The sequence below is a fragment of the Colobus angolensis genome, unplaced genomic scaffold (assembly GCF_000951035.1).
Source record: "Colobus angolensis palliatus isolate OR3802 unplaced genomic scaffold, Cang.pa_1.0 Scaffold293, whole genome shotgun sequence".
In the NCBI taxonomy this organism is placed as follows: Eukaryota; Metazoa; Chordata; class Mammalia; order Primates; family Cercopithecidae; genus Colobus; species Colobus angolensis.
This window is the reverse complement of record NW_012116188.1, coordinates 1,725,460-1,740,743: the sequence shown is the minus strand read 5'-3', so window position 1 is coordinate 1,740,743 and position 15,284 is coordinate 1,725,460. Positions and strand designations below refer to the sequence as shown.

At 39.4% G+C, this 15,284-nt stretch overlaps 1 protein-coding gene across 2 annotated transcripts in view; it reads right to left on the bottom strand.

Annotated features, from left to right (window-relative positions):
• ARMC4 (armadillo repeat containing 4) overlaps positions 1–15,027 on the bottom strand; it is a 197,761-nt gene extending 182,734 nt beyond the window's left edge. The window contains exons 1-5 of one of the 2 annotated variants that reach the window (XM_011949218.1): positions 14,967–15,027; positions 10,915–11,177; positions 3,389–3,546; positions 1,021–1,213; positions 192–298 (exon numbers count right to left, since the gene is read on the bottom strand). In XM_011949218.1, the coding sequence (XP_011804608.1) occupies positions 192–298; positions 1,021–1,213; positions 3,389–3,546; positions 10,915–11,138 (682 nt within the window). In that variant the 5' untranslated portion in view covers positions 11,139–11,177; positions 14,967–15,027. Of the gene's footprint in view, positions 1–191; positions 299–1,020; positions 1,214–3,388; positions 3,547–10,914; positions 11,178–14,777; positions 14,883–14,966 lie in introns of those variants that run through there. The other variant, XM_011949217.1, reaches the window with a different exon arrangement.
• Between the last annotated feature and the right edge of the window lie 257 nt (positions 15,028–15,284).

Below are 15,284 nucleotides of genomic sequence, written 5' to 3'. Positions count from 1 at the left end.
TCAAGCAATTAACAGGAGTTCTTTAACCTAGAGTTTGGTAAAAAGTGTGGGCTTCCACAAAATAAATATTGTGGAAATTTTAAGCTTTCCCCTTCTTAAACCTTCTCTTGTGTTATAGACATTGAAAGCATTTTGCAAATGTAATTATGAAAAGGTAAATAGCATAAAATGAGCCTCAGAAAACATCAAACCTGAGGTATATTCAATAGATTCCAAGACTGTTTGGTCTCCTTTTCCTGAGAAACGTTTGAGCAGTTCTATATCCTTCTTCACCGACATGGGACTTAAACTTTTTTCTCTGAAATAAATGTTTAAAATGTCAGCTTAAATACTTTAAACAGAATCTAGGAAACACATGAACACATTTCGTTGTATCAGGAGAAATATATCTTTTTTGTAATTAAAATTGCAGTTAATTTTAGCCATGCCATAATTTTATAACAGCACTGTCAACACATCAAGTAATCAGTGATTCATGTTTAATGCAACATTAAATATACTCCATTAAATATTCACTTTATTTCATGCTGATAATATTCTAATACTAAAAATATTAGAAAATGAACATACTTTGGACTATACAAACTCCACATGATATCTGCATTATAATTTAATAATTTGTGCAATAGTCTTGAGAGACTTTGAAAATAACAAGGCCACCTAATGTCTTCAGAATTGCATGAAACCTCACCAGAATGTTTTAGCAATGTTACCTGCAATTTTTAATTTTTAGAACTGGAATAAATGAATCCCAAGAAAATTGTTTGTTCCAATAAAATGTAAAGTTAAATCCATAGCAATAACTTCCATGCTTTATTTTTTGTGTCTTTTTTTTCTGAAACTCTGAAAGCAACTTTGTAACTAATTTTTAAAGCTTCCTTTTTAATTTTTAATTTTAATATTTTATTATTTATTTATGTATCTATTTTGAGAGACAGTCTTGCTCTGTCACCCAGGCTGGAGTTCAGTGGCACAATCTTTGCTCAATACAATAGAGGTTCCTTTTTGAAAAACACTCACAAGGAAATATGTTTTAGAGAGTGATTGAGGAGGTGCAGATCCAATTGCTTAAGCAGCATAGCAATCTTCATCTTAATTTCACTTTCAGGATCATCATCTCTGATAATTTTACCGAGACTATTTAATGCAATTGAGTCTTCTTTCATTGTATTATAATCGGAGCCCAGGATTTTTACTATGGGGTCTCTGTTAGCTGCCAAAAAAAAAAAAAAGGAAGACAAATAAAAATTATCCTCTTGTCTTCTAGCACAAGAAACATTAAGACTAATAAATCCTTCAAAGTCCATTCAAATGTGTTTCTTTCATTAAGCTTTTTCTAATCGACCCAATTAGAATTCATCTCTACGTCTGAGATTCCATTGCTTTTAGGAACTTTCTTCTATCTCATGAGATGCTCTAGTTTCTATTGTAATATCATCTATATATCTCCCTAATAGCACAAAGACCAAGACAGTCATTCTTTCTTTCTTTTTTAATTGGCTGTGGAGCTTTGTTCAGAATGCACATTCAATTAATATATTCAGAATGTATTTGAAGATAGAGAAATAGTGATCTCCTTAAAAGAATCATCACTAGAACTATACGGGCATGTGTGTATGTGTGTGTGTAGCAGGGCTGGGTATTTATAAAGGCTTTCTTTCCAAAATAGCATGCTTTCCTAAGGCTACAGACCCCCTAGCACTCTTTTGCACCTATTCAAACTGCTTAATATTTGCAATGCCATGTGATCTTACAGCTGCAAAACACATCTAGCCATATATATATGTATAATGCAATTACATATATATTAAAATTATAGTGAAAAACAAATACCAATTCATGATCAAGGCAGATAAAGATGTGAAAATTGAACCTAGAGATGCTGAAAACAGAATTTGGTTAATGTTAAAAACTAATATGGTTGAAAATGAAGGAGAAAGGGGAAAACCCTTGTTTAGAATAGAGAAATTTGAGAAAATGAAAGTATATATGCATTGAGATGAGAGTGGAGAGGAAGGCCTGTGAGACTAATTCAGAAAGCTTAACTTAAATGAAATGAAGAAAAGTACAGTGAAGGCATTAACCTTCCAGTGTGGTCATGGGATATTCCACAGACTTAGGGCTGAGAAAAGGACTTCACTGGGGGAGAAGAGCAATGAAAAGGAGACCAAGGAATCAATCATTTATTGAGCATCTCAACTTAACAACCTTATGACTGTCATCACACAGAGATTTACAAAAAGACAGAGCAGGTGTATTCTGAGGAATGGCATAAACCTGACTACCAAATTGCCATGTACTACGCAACCTGGACATGAAACTAGGGGTTATACCAAAATTCTTGCAGAAATGGCAAAATGCAGCAAAGGATAAGTATTTAGCTAATGGAGAAGTATTTAGCTATATAGAAATCTATGTATTATGTCTACCAATTAAGTTGAATTGAATGAACAATCCTTCATCTATTAACTACCTTCTTGAATTCAGCTTTACTCTTCAAGACATAATACCCTCACCTAATAAGGAGTAATAGTCAAGGCATAAAAAGAGGTTGCCATCCTGAGGTTGGCATCTTTAAAATAAAATTTAAAAAAGATCCTCTTCCTATCTCACACAGAAATGGGCAGAATTCAAATACCTTGTGCCAGAAACCCATTGGTCACAGAATTCCAATAAAGCAAAACACATACATTGTCACCTATGATTAGATATTTCTACTCATAAGAAACATTTAAAACACAATTATAGCAGGCAACCACATTCATTTTTTGCATGTTGGATGATTAGATGATAGTGCAAACATCACATATCTTTAAGAAGAAGAAAAATATTTGTCACAGATTTGAATGACTGTAACTATTCACAGAAGGCTGTGAAGCCCACAGCAGACTATGACTGAGAAAAGTGGAAAGGGAGATTATTAAAGGCTGTCTCTGCAAAAGAAAGAGCCTACGTTCATTTGAAAGGAAATAGATTGTAATCATTCAATCTATTCCTTGGCAGTAGGCTGAGAGAGAGTGGATTCAGAGGCCGGCCCTTGTCATCTGTCTTCTCTCCTGACGCTGACCTAACAGGCTACAGCCCCCTGTGCTTTCCAGAAGCTGAGAAGGTTCTCTTTCAAACCACATGCTAAAATCAGAAACCTAGAAATTTACCAGTGGTAAGGTAACAGGCCTTTCATTTTAAAGCTGAAATTTGATAGGAGCATAATATTGCAGCCAAGGAAAATTAGTAACATTTTCATGCAGTTGTACATTTGACTTTTTACCTTGTAGATTGTAGAAATTTTTTCAAGAGACTCTAACAAATGATCCTCCCACCCTTTCCCCACTTCCCCAGCAAAATTATTTCTAAAAGTTCAAATCACAGACTGGAGCATTAAGATCACCTTCAACACATGCTTGGGCTTCCTTCAACTTCGCAGTTTTGGCAATAAGTAACAAGCGTGACAGCTGCCCAAAGCTCCTAATTTTAATTTGTGGTACAGAGAGAAATAGAAAAGGCTGTCCATTTTTATCAACTTCTTCTGATTTGACTGTTGTTTCACTAAAAATAAAAATAAAAAAATGGAAAGCTTCATGCTACCTGGAGGCCAATAGAAGTTAAATTTAAGACATGTAGACAGATTATTCCTATATCTCATTATAAAATACAGAAAATATAAATACATCTGGTTAGTAGCTCATCTATTTTCCCACTTTCTTCCACTTAAATCCTCAAACTTACCAGCAACCCTAGTGACCAATAGGATATAACCAAGGAATATTTTTTTTTTAGCAATTTCTTGAATTCACAATTGGACTCAAATAGTCACAGTTTTTGTTTTCTAAAACGTGTTGATTTCTGGCATCTTTTTAAAAATCATTGGTTCTGCAAAACCATTCATGCTTTGGAGATTTCTAATGTTATTTTATTTATAAAATTTTTACACCACAGTAACTAGTGGTTAGAAGTTTTCTTGGCTACACTGTGTTTATGAATAAAAAAGATATGGGGAAAAAAAAAAAGCAAATTCGAGGCAAACTGGATTCTCTCTGTGAATTCCTTTCCCACTCTAAACTCCTTTATTTGGTTTGCCTTGGGATAACAGGCAGTTTTTCTCAACGGACTCTTTCTGATCAAAAGTTATTGAGTCTCCTAGCTTTGTGTTTCTATCCATTTTAATGATTTTTTTTTCAGGTTGGCATTTAAAAAAATATTAAGATGTTTTCAAGGAAGTGATTTCTATAGATTTCTACCACTTACAACATTAACTAAACTGTCTAGGTTTTGTATTACAGGAGGCTATCTCTGATGAAACTCCTGACAGCTTAACACCTGATCTAGCCTTTTTTTTTTTTTTTTTGAGACAGGGTATCACTTGGTCACCCAGGTTGGAGTGCAGTGGCATGATCTCGGGTCACTGCAACATCTGCCTCCTGAGCTCAAGCAATCCTCCCACCTCAGCCTCCAAGTAGCTGGAACTAGAGGTGTGTGCCACTATGCCTCGCTAATTTTTGTATTTTTAGTAGACACAGGGTTACACCATGTTGGCCAGGCTAGTCTTGAATCCCTGAGCTTAAGGGATCCACAACCTCAGCCTCCCAGAGTACTGGGATTACAGGTGTGAGCCACCACACCTGGTCTAATCTAATATACTTTGAATTGCAATGTAGATACATAGATATAAAATGTTGCTAGTTCATCAGAAAAAGTAAATCTGACTGACCCAGATTACTTATTACTGATGATCTCACTAGAATAAAAACAAGAGGATAGGAACTAGGGGAGACAGAATAATGTTCACATCCGAATCTCCAAAACCTACGAACATGTCACCTTACATGGCAAAAGGGACTTTGCGTAGAAATTAAGTCAAGGATCCTGAGATGGGGAGACTATTCTGGGTATCTGGAGGGAGCCAAACATAATCACCAGGGTTCTTATAAGAGGAAGACAGGAGGGACAGAGGCAGTGACACGGATATGCTGATGGAAGCAGTGGTCAGAGTGATGTGGGGCCTTGAGCCAAGGAGCCATGAGCTATGAGTCATGAGCCAAGGAACATAGGGGCCTCTAGAAGTTGGAAAAGCAAAGAATAAATTCTTAAGCCTCCAGAAGGAATGCAACCCTGCCGATACCTTGATTTTAGCCCTGCAGATTCATTTTAGACTTCTGACCTCTAGAACTATCAGAAAATACATTTGTGTGTGTTAAGCCATTAGATTTGTGGCAATGTGTTACAGCAGCAAAAGAGGGCTCACAGAAGGACTTGATGAGTCTGATTCTGCTGGGTGCAGATAGGGACTGCCCCTATCTCCAGCACTTCATATAGGAACTGCACATAGAAGACATTTGGTAAACATCTGTGGAATAAATGAATGAATAAAATATTTCTAGACTTGCCAATGATATGCATTGTTGACAAAATGTATATTTTCTCTAAAATTAAGCTTCTGGAATAATGTCCTTAGGACTGAAGAGATTTCTTAAAGGCCTGTTACCTAAAAGTTACTCACATCAAGGGCTGGCCACTTAACACTAAGTGGATGGTGAGAGGGCTAAGTAATAGGCTGACCGAATGCCAAAGATACCAAGCTACTTAACTAGAGAGAGTGAAACTCCTAGTGAGAAAGCAAAGGTTACGGGTGACATTTTTCATTGCTCCTACCAGTTGAAGCCTGTAACTTAACAAAGAAGTAAGAAATAAAATGCCAGCTACATTAACCAGGCATGGCGGCATGTGCTTGTGGTCCCAGCTACTTGGGAGGCTGAGGTGAGAGGATCACTTGAGCCTTGGAGGTGGAGGTTGCAGTGAGCCAACATCACACCACTGTGCTCCAACCTGAGTGACAGAGTGAGACTCCATCTCAAAAAATAAAATAAAAATAGATTTAAAAAATAAAAAACACCAGCTATCGACAAGATTTTGAAGAGGAAGTTTCAGTTTTTAGGCTCACAGTTTCTAACACCTGAAGAATGAGCTCTTAGAAAGAAAAATGCTGCACCCACCTTGTGAACATCAGGAAGAATGAGCTATCAAAAACTCCAATGACCTGATGGAGACACTTTTAAACCAGAGCCATGGAAGGGTGCTAAAAATTCTGTTTATACTCTACAGCAAGAAAACAGAAAAATGTCTTTTTTCTTTAATCCCCAGTATCGAGTTTAGTGTCCCTTTTTTTTAAGAGACAAGATCTTGCTCTGTCACCCAGGCTGGAGTGCAGTGGCACAGTCATAGCTCCCTGCAGCCTCAAACTCCTGGGCTCAAGGGATCCTTCTCCCTCAGCCTCCCAAGTTGATAGGACTACAGCCGCACACCACTACACCTGGCTGTTTATTTATTTATTGGTCTGTTTAATTATTTATTATTTATTTTTTAGAGACAGGGTCTTGCTATGTTGCCTAGGCTAGCCTTGGACTCCTGCATTCAACTCATCCTTCCATCGCCACCTCCCAAAGTGCTGGGATTACTGGCATGGGCCACAACACCTGGCCTCATTTAGTGTCTTATTACTTAATAAATGTATGTCTAAATAGTAATATAGAAAATAAGTCTATAGCTAAGAAACTAGCAGTTCTCAGAGACAAAAAATAAAGAGCTCAGTAGCAAAACTTATGGCCACTGACCCTACTACTGTGACTTAGAAATTTTACCAAAATGCAATAATTACTGTCTCATAAAACAATATTATTTTATAAGTTGAGTGTAACCTTAGAGATCATGTAAATTCAGCCCTTCATGACATTGATCATAAAGTTAAGGTCCAGAAAGGTATGAATTGTGTGTGAATTGTGCATTCTCGCGGGGAAGAGAGCTATTGCTCAGGCGATCTGACTTCCTGTCCCAACTCCTACCAGAACATATTTTTATCTCAATGCATATATATCACTGAGATGCAGTGGAGTGAGATTTAAAACTAAAATATGACAATATTATAGCACATTTGATTCAAAATCATACTGTAGTTCTACCAGAGAAGGAAAAAAAATCACGTCACAACATTTTCACTACGTGATTCTAAGCACTTATCCAATTTATAAATTTCCCAAGCTACATTCAAATGAATCAAAGTGCCTCAGTTCTACGCACCACAGATGGTACTGCCATTGAGTGGCGTCATTTGTTCTTCGTTTACAGCATATTTAGGCTTCATTCTGAGGTGTTTTAGGAAGATTATTAATTTCATCCGGTCTGACAAGAACAAAAGCAATTGCAAATGATAATACAAAGAGACCTACAATTTCCATGAAATGAAAGTAGAGCTATTTGATCCCCAGCCCCCACCCCAAGAGGGAACGTGGAGAGATGATGACAAATGTTATAACAGGGTGAAAACACTGGAATGATTCTAAGGAAAAGACAATCATGTAACATGAACAGGGCTATGCCCATCTATTCAATCAATAACAATCTGCACAAAAGGACAGAAGGCGGTTGATGAAACATAAAACCTTTCCAGTGTGTGACTGAAATATCAGTTTCAGTATCAGATGCTCATTAGCCTAATCAGAAAAAGGATGATCAAACTTTTATTGACTGTTGCCCACAGTGCATTTGGAATGTGCAACGTCAAATGAGAACTAAGGCCACAAATATAAATATATTCCCATCAATGTCTGCAGAGATCAACAAAAAAGGGGCAATTTATCTACTTTGGCAGAATTCCAGTGTAGATAAAACTTAACTTGTTTTGGAACAGGAGGCCTGAGAGGTCTACCCACAAGGAGAGGCATCCACCTTTACTTTAAAAGATCCAAGGACATTCCTATTTGGTAGAAACACATCCGGAGACTCCAAGCTCAAATCCTTCAGGATAATCTTGGTCTTACACATGGATGCCCAGACCTGAGTCCTGTCTGGAAGGAAAGTAGCTTCCCCACTTTCAATAAATGTATAAGTAGTGTACTAACAGCAGAGAAGTCAAAGGAGTGTGCTTGGTCCAAAGGGCAATGAATGAGATCATGGGGACTGTTTTGATAATAAATTCTTTGGGCAATTGAGAATATCTCTGGTTGACATCACTTGTTGTCGTAGCAAACACCGAGTGGCTACAGGTTACTGAACTTTCTTTGGTTTGGGGAGTAGACCAAGGGGTACAGTCAAGATCTGCATGTTAAAGCATCTGGTATTCTCCGTTATGACCAAAATCTCAGCTGTACCCTTTGCCATCTTCAAGGTGATCTTGGTTTTCATCAGAGCCAGGCAAGCACAGTTTCCTTCAGATACAATGGCAATACCTCTCTCTACCCTTCCAACATCAAAGATATCATCAATAACGGTCAGACACAAAAAGAACGGACTGAGAAATTAGCCCAAGGAAAAGTTGCACAGTAAACATGACAGAAATACAAAAATCAAGGGGTAATTGTTTCAAAATGTAAAAATGTCCTTCTCAGGAGGGAACACTGTGCATAAAGACTGTATGCAGAGCTGGGCACAGCGGCTCAGGTCTGAAATGCCAGCAATTCAGGGGGCCAAGGTAGAAGGATCTCTTGAGGCCAAAAGTACAAGACGGGTCAGAGCAACATGGTGAGATCCTGTCTCTACAAAAAATTAGAAAAACTGACCAGGCATAGTAGTATGTGCCTATAGTCCTAGCTGCTCAAGGGGCTGAGGTGGGAGGATCCATTGAGCCCAGGAGTTTGAGCTGCAGTGAGCTATGATCACGCCGCTGCACTCCAGCCTGGGCAACAGAGCCAGACCCTGTCTTAAATAAATACAAACATAATTGTGTGCTGAGATATAAGAATGGAAACAAAGCAAAAAGAATCTAGACAAGAATAGAGGGGAAATAGTGATAGATTTGAGTGGTGTGTGTCACAGCCAACCTAACCAGGGGTCAGATGTGGTCATGTTTGTGCTTGGAGCACAAAATTTGTACAGAGGCAAAGCAGTTACAATCATGATATTCTTTTCTGTCATCTGCTTTAAATGCATTTTTATTACAAAAAAAATAATTTTTTTTTGAGATGGAGTTTCTCTCTGTCACCCAGGTTGGAGTTCTGTGGCACAATCTGGGCTCACTGCAATCTCCACCTCCCAGATTCAAGCAATTCTCCTGCCTCAGCCTCCCTAGTAGCTGGGATTATAGGAACATGCCACCACACCCAGCTAGTTTTTGTCTTTTCAGTAGAGACGGGAATTCACCATATTGGCTAGTCTGGTCTTGAACTCCTGATCTCTGGTGATCGGCCCACCTCGGCCTCTCAAAGTGTTGGGATTACAGGTGTGAGCCATGTGATCAGCCAAGTAGTTAATATGTTTTAAATTTGTTTTACATAGAAGACCATATTTCAAAGGTTAGGAAAAAAGCTGAACAATACAGAAATAACAAGCACTTCTGGAGAAAGTTACCACTGGCACAGTTAGAAATAAAATGCACCATTAAAAAAAAAATAAGATTTCAGGCTGGGCTTGGTGGTTCACACCTGTAATCCTAACCCTTTGGGAGGCTGAGGCAGGTGGGTTGCCTGAGCTCAGGAGTTCAAGACCAGCCTGGGCAACACAGTGAAACCCCATCTCTACTAAAATACAAAAAATTAGCCAGGCGTGGTGGCAGGCGCCTATATTCCCAGCTACTTAGGAGGCTGAGGCAGGAGAACCACTTGAATCTGAGAGGCAGAAGTTGCAGTGAGCCGACACTGCACCACTGCACTCCAGCTTGGGCGAAAGAGCGAGACTCCGTCTCCAGAAAAAATAAATAAATAAATATGACTTCAAACAACTCAGAGAGAAGGCCGACCAATAGGAGAATTAAAAAGCTCTTGAAATGCAGTTTAAGAATGGTTTTGCTGCAGTTCTAAAAATGAAATTCTGAATTTATTCTCACAAATAATCCCAAAGGGAGAAAAGGGAAAAGGCATCTAGAGGAAGCTTTGGCTTCCTACGGAACTGTTTTTAATACGCAGACTTTAAAAGTTCATATCCAAACCAAAGAAGAACAAGGCGGTAGAAAATAGAATGCCTAAAGTGCAAAACAAACTGCGACTGGCAAAAATATGTGTGTGTGTGTGTGTGTGTGTGTGTGTGTTAGCTTATTGTATAATTATGCTTAATGAAATAATACATTCTTATATAATTATATTTAATTTGTTCACATAATTTATGCATTTTTTTGTGGGTGTATGTATTTTTTAGCCATGTTTGAATGAGATAGATTGAGAGTTCACTGTTTAAGACAGAAGTAAATTTTTTTTCATCTCAGATTTGAAAGGCTCTCATCTGAGGACAACAGTAATTCTTAAGAATTCTCTCCCTTATATTGAGCAAAATCAAAATTCATTATTCATCACCCCTCCCGGCCCGCCTCCTGCTTCTATCCCAGGAACTGATCAATTTAAATACCAGAAGAGATATCATCTACATCAGAGGCCACAAAACCAACGGCTCCTGGCATCTGGCAGGTAATACGGAAGTACCCTACACATTTATAGAAATAAAATTCAGAAGAATATGGATGACCTGGGGTGGTGGCTCATGCCTGTAATCCTAGCATTTTAGAAGGCTGAGACAGGAGAATCACTTGAGGCCAGAAATTTGAGACCACCCCGGGCAACATAGCGAGACCCTATCTCCCATATATATATATATATACACACACACACACACCCCCACATATGGGTGGAAAGGCCAGGCATAAAGCAGCAATAAATGTTGACAGTGTGGTGACTTGGATAATGGATACCTTGTCCAAAGAAATTTACCCACGAAAATTAAAATTGTGTTTAATTTAAAAACTTAAATTTAAAACTTAGAATGTTTTGGCCAAGCTGAATATCCTGACTTCACCTGTGTATCTCTGGTTCGCAATCCCTGGTTTAGAGGGCTTGTGAGGTTCAGAGAGGTTAGGTGACTTACCCCCATACCTAGAACCAATTGATAAAAATATGTACAACGAAGATATCAAATCCTAGAAGCAAGTAACTGGCTTACCTGACAACATAACCTGATCCAAATGCTGAGGGCGCCAAACTTGTGTTCCACTCAAGTGGTTCCGCAAAAACAAATTTTGCCTCTTGAGGATGTTTATAGATAAAACTCTCCACAAACATAATAATTTCTTTCAATATCGCTTCATTTAGAGGGGTGATTTCGAGGGTTCTAGTTCCATGCCCAACAGCAGTCCACTGCGCCGATTTTGTCAGAGCCACACCCATGGGATCCGCCAGTGCTCAGATCTGAGCTTAGCACATGCACTACATCAGAGCAGAAAGAGAAAGAGACAATAGCATCCACCTTTTCCCTGGTACATTTTTCATTCTCAAGACTTTAAACTAGTACTCCCCACCCCACATTCTGCTTATTAATCTTCAAAGACTGATTTTTTAAAATTACCTAATTGCTCTTCAGTTCAATGAAGTAGTAAACCAGCACTAGGTAAAATTGACTAGTATTTAAGAAATTTCCAGTATTTGCCCTGAAATTAATAACTTCTTTCTAATTTCCCTGGGGCCTGAGAGAGAGGATTCAAACAGATAAGCATAAAACCCAAACAGAAAACTCCAAGAGTGGAAAACAAAGAAGTGGAAGAGGTTAGTATTAAGGGCTTTTGTTCACAGCTCTGTTGGGAGCCAGCAGTTTCAGGGACAAACACTCCTCTGAGCCAGGACACACACTGTTTAGAATTATACTGTTAAACTGAATACTGTTACCCCGACTTTCTTATAGTGATAATATCTGCATCATCACAATGATGACTGAAGAACATGATTCTAATAGCTCCAGGTTTCCCAAGTGCCTTCTGAGTTAAAAAAGAAATAGAATAAGAACAGTATTGTGAAATATAATTTTTTTCTTGAAATTGATATAGGACACATTGATCCTATTACCAGAATATCTGGACAATCCAAATACTATTTTCCCTGCCTGTATATCCTGCCCAGAATGGCATTTTACTGTAATTCACAACCTTCTTAAGAGTTAATGTGAGAGATGTAGGAATAAGTGAAAGTCTTTCAGACTTTTTATCTGAATTAGTTATCGGAAGAGTCTAGCAGTAAAATTTAAAACAAATTCAAGTGAGACAAATTTCACACTGGCTTAATAGAAATTAGTCTGTAAAAGAAGATCTTTTAAAAAGTAACAATATCTGTAACATTAAATAAAAGCCAAGTTAGAAAGCAAGTTCTGACTTCGTAATGAACATTGAAGGCTTTTTTGGCAGATAATCTATACTCGTCTCTTTTCTCATTTGTAATAACACTTACTGATAAAATCTTTCTTCCAGAATATTAGAAGAATGGTTATACGGTTAAATATAGAATAAAATTAGCTTTTTTCTCCCATCATTATTACAAAGGCTTAAAGTGCAAAGATTGGACTTGAAGATTTTACATTCTGTACTGTATTAAATCTTAGAACTATCTATTAAATTCAATCACAGGAGATCATTGGATCGCAACAGGACAGTACTTCCTGCTGATAAAGAGTATAGAAATATTATAGAGATGTGTAGTTATCAACATGATAGGAAAGGGGGCGTTATCGGCCTTTAGTGTTGAGGACAGACAATGTAAAATATCCTTCTGTGCAAGACAGTACCTCAAAAGGAATAATTCTGCTGTAACCTCCAGGCATCTGGTAAGTGAAAAACTTCAGCTAAGCACTACCTGAGCCTAGAATTTTTCTGCACTTCGCAAAAATTGCAGAGTATTTTGTCACAGTTTTAATACACCCTGAATTTTCCAGAATTGTAGCTATCGTAAATGAAAGGAAGGTTGTACATATTTTGTTTTACATGGAATTTTACCAAGAGCTCAGCATTTTGGAAAATGACACCATTGATGGCAATGTTATTTGAGAAATTTAAGTTGCATGGCATGTCTGTATCAGTCTGCATTTGGGGCTGCTGTGTTCAGTCATTCTGTGTAAGGGTGGACATCTGACTACTTCCTTATATATTCTAGTGTAGTGGTACTTGAGTGTTTACATGCCGGTATTTTCTTACAATTATTTTCTTTCATTTTATAGTTAGCATGCTACCAATATTTAAAACTACATTCAATATGTAAGATTATAATCTACCATCTTGATTTCAGGATAGCAAAGCAGCATTACAACATATTTGTTTTAAAACCCAAGTACTGGATCAGATAGGGTTGAGAACAACTGATCCAGACATATATACCAAAGTGTTCATGAAATAAAGCATAGAAGTTAGTGCACAAATTTGTTCTGGGCATTTGTCTTACTATTCCAGCATTTTGTTTCAATTGCTAACCGATGAGAAATGCTTTAGATTTAAACACATAAATATGTTCTGATGTGTATGTGTGAGACTCTTGAGTTTCCCATTGTTGCATAAAATAAGTGCAAATCAGTGTAAAATAGTGTGAAATAAATGCAAATAGCTTTTTATCTTACACAGAAAGGCTTAGGTGAACAGTTCTGTCTGTCTTTAATCTCAAGCATAACATTTGTTTTGGTAATCTTATAAAGATTGCTTCTTGCACATTTTTAAAGAAAAAATGTGAAATTAAATAGATTATGTAACGCTATGGTAGTCAACATACCATATAGTAACTTCTTGAAGGACCCTTAGCACAGAATTAAGAAATGCAAAATCATTATTTTCGTCAAGATAAATTTTGACAGAAATGGAACATTTGAATCTATTCAAATCGTATTTCCAAGTCTAGTGAACCGTAGCAGTACACAAGTTTTATTCAAGAAGGTTGGTCAGCTTTAGAAAACCTCAGGGTGGCCTATGACAATCCAGAAGGCAAGTTCAATGTTATTAGAAAATAAATAAATAAATGGTGTTCAAAAAATGGTCAGTATAACTCAAAACTGAGATTTTAAAATCAAGACCAGTTGCTCCCCAGTTTCTACCCATTGCCAAGCTCTTTTGGCTTAAGAACCATAGTTAAAATGAATCCATGTAAATACACAGCACATACCTTTGAAGTAAAGAAAGTTTAAAGATTAAAAGGAAAAAAGTTTTGGTTACGTATTTACGTAAACTGGGATGTTTACATAAACTGGGAATCTCTTTATCCAATGGATACCATAGATTGTTTTTCTTTCTAAGGGTCAATTTCAAGCTTCCAGCATCATTAGGGAAATAAAACCCATCCGGGAATCACGTCATTAAGACTTAAACAGAAGCACAACCGAATTCTTTAGGGGGTATGGAAAGGCAGCCATCAGCTCTGAGATCTGTGAATGTGGTTGGTAACATCCACCGGGAGTCCGTGCACACACGGCTTTCCGAGAACGCAGAAGTTATTCAGTAAGACCTGCAGAAAATCGAACTTTCAGAACTGGCATGAACAGGGCCCTAAGTAAAACTAAAGCTAAGCCTAGTGTGGGATGACGGCCCCCAGTAGACTCTTTACAAGAAGTGGGCGTCAGAGCTGGGACCCTAAGTTTCCAGGGATGGATTCACTAAGGGGACGAGGAGGGAAGGGACGGCGAAGACCATGGTGGGAGCGGGAGGCCGAGCCGCAAGGCCGGAGGAGAAAGACGGCCTGGGGGAAGGGGAGGCAGGGAAGCGGCGGGAGAAGTGGAGAGCGGATCCGGGAGGTGAAGGGGCCGGGGTAGTGCAGAGCGGGGCGCGAGGACGGAGGAGCAGACGGTCCTCAACCTAGGGCGCAGGCAGGGTCTCGCGGGGAGGAAGGTGCGAGATGCGCCTGGGAGAGAGAAAGAAAGGGGGCGGGTCTTGGTCCCCAGGAGGGAAAAGGGAGCAGGCGAGAGCAGCAGCGGCGGGGCCAGAGAGCTGCCTCGGTTTCCCGATCCATGCGGCCTGCTGCAGAGCCCCCGCGGGGGTGGGCCTGGAGACCTCCAGCCGCACTCACCTGCAGCGCCCTGCCCCGCCACAGTCGGCGCCCGCCTGTTGCTAGGACGCGGGTCAACACTGCGCGCCCGGGCGCAGCGCACGGCTGCGCCCTTGTCGGAGGCCTACAGGGCCGGTGCCCTCGCCCCGGCGCCGCCGCCGCCTTCCGCTCCCAATCTCACCTGGCCGCAGTCGCAGCCCAGTCCGTCACCCGGTCCCGGGACTTCCGCGCATCCAAGGTTCCCGCGGACCCGCTGCACCGAATACCCGCGCCAGAGATACTCTGCGCTCGCGCTGGGTTCCACCCGCCCCGGCCACCTGCTGCTTTCCGCTCGCCAACCCCCACCGGGAAACACTTTTGTTCAACTCTGCATCTCCCTTTCTCAAACACTTTTATGCAACTCCCGGTATGCATCCCAACTCACTCCACGCGGTGGGAAAGGTTGACTTTGACGGAGGTCGTGAGCAGTTGCGGGGTCAGGGGCGTTAGCAGAAACTTAAAATGAAGCAGAAAGGAAACAGAAAATAA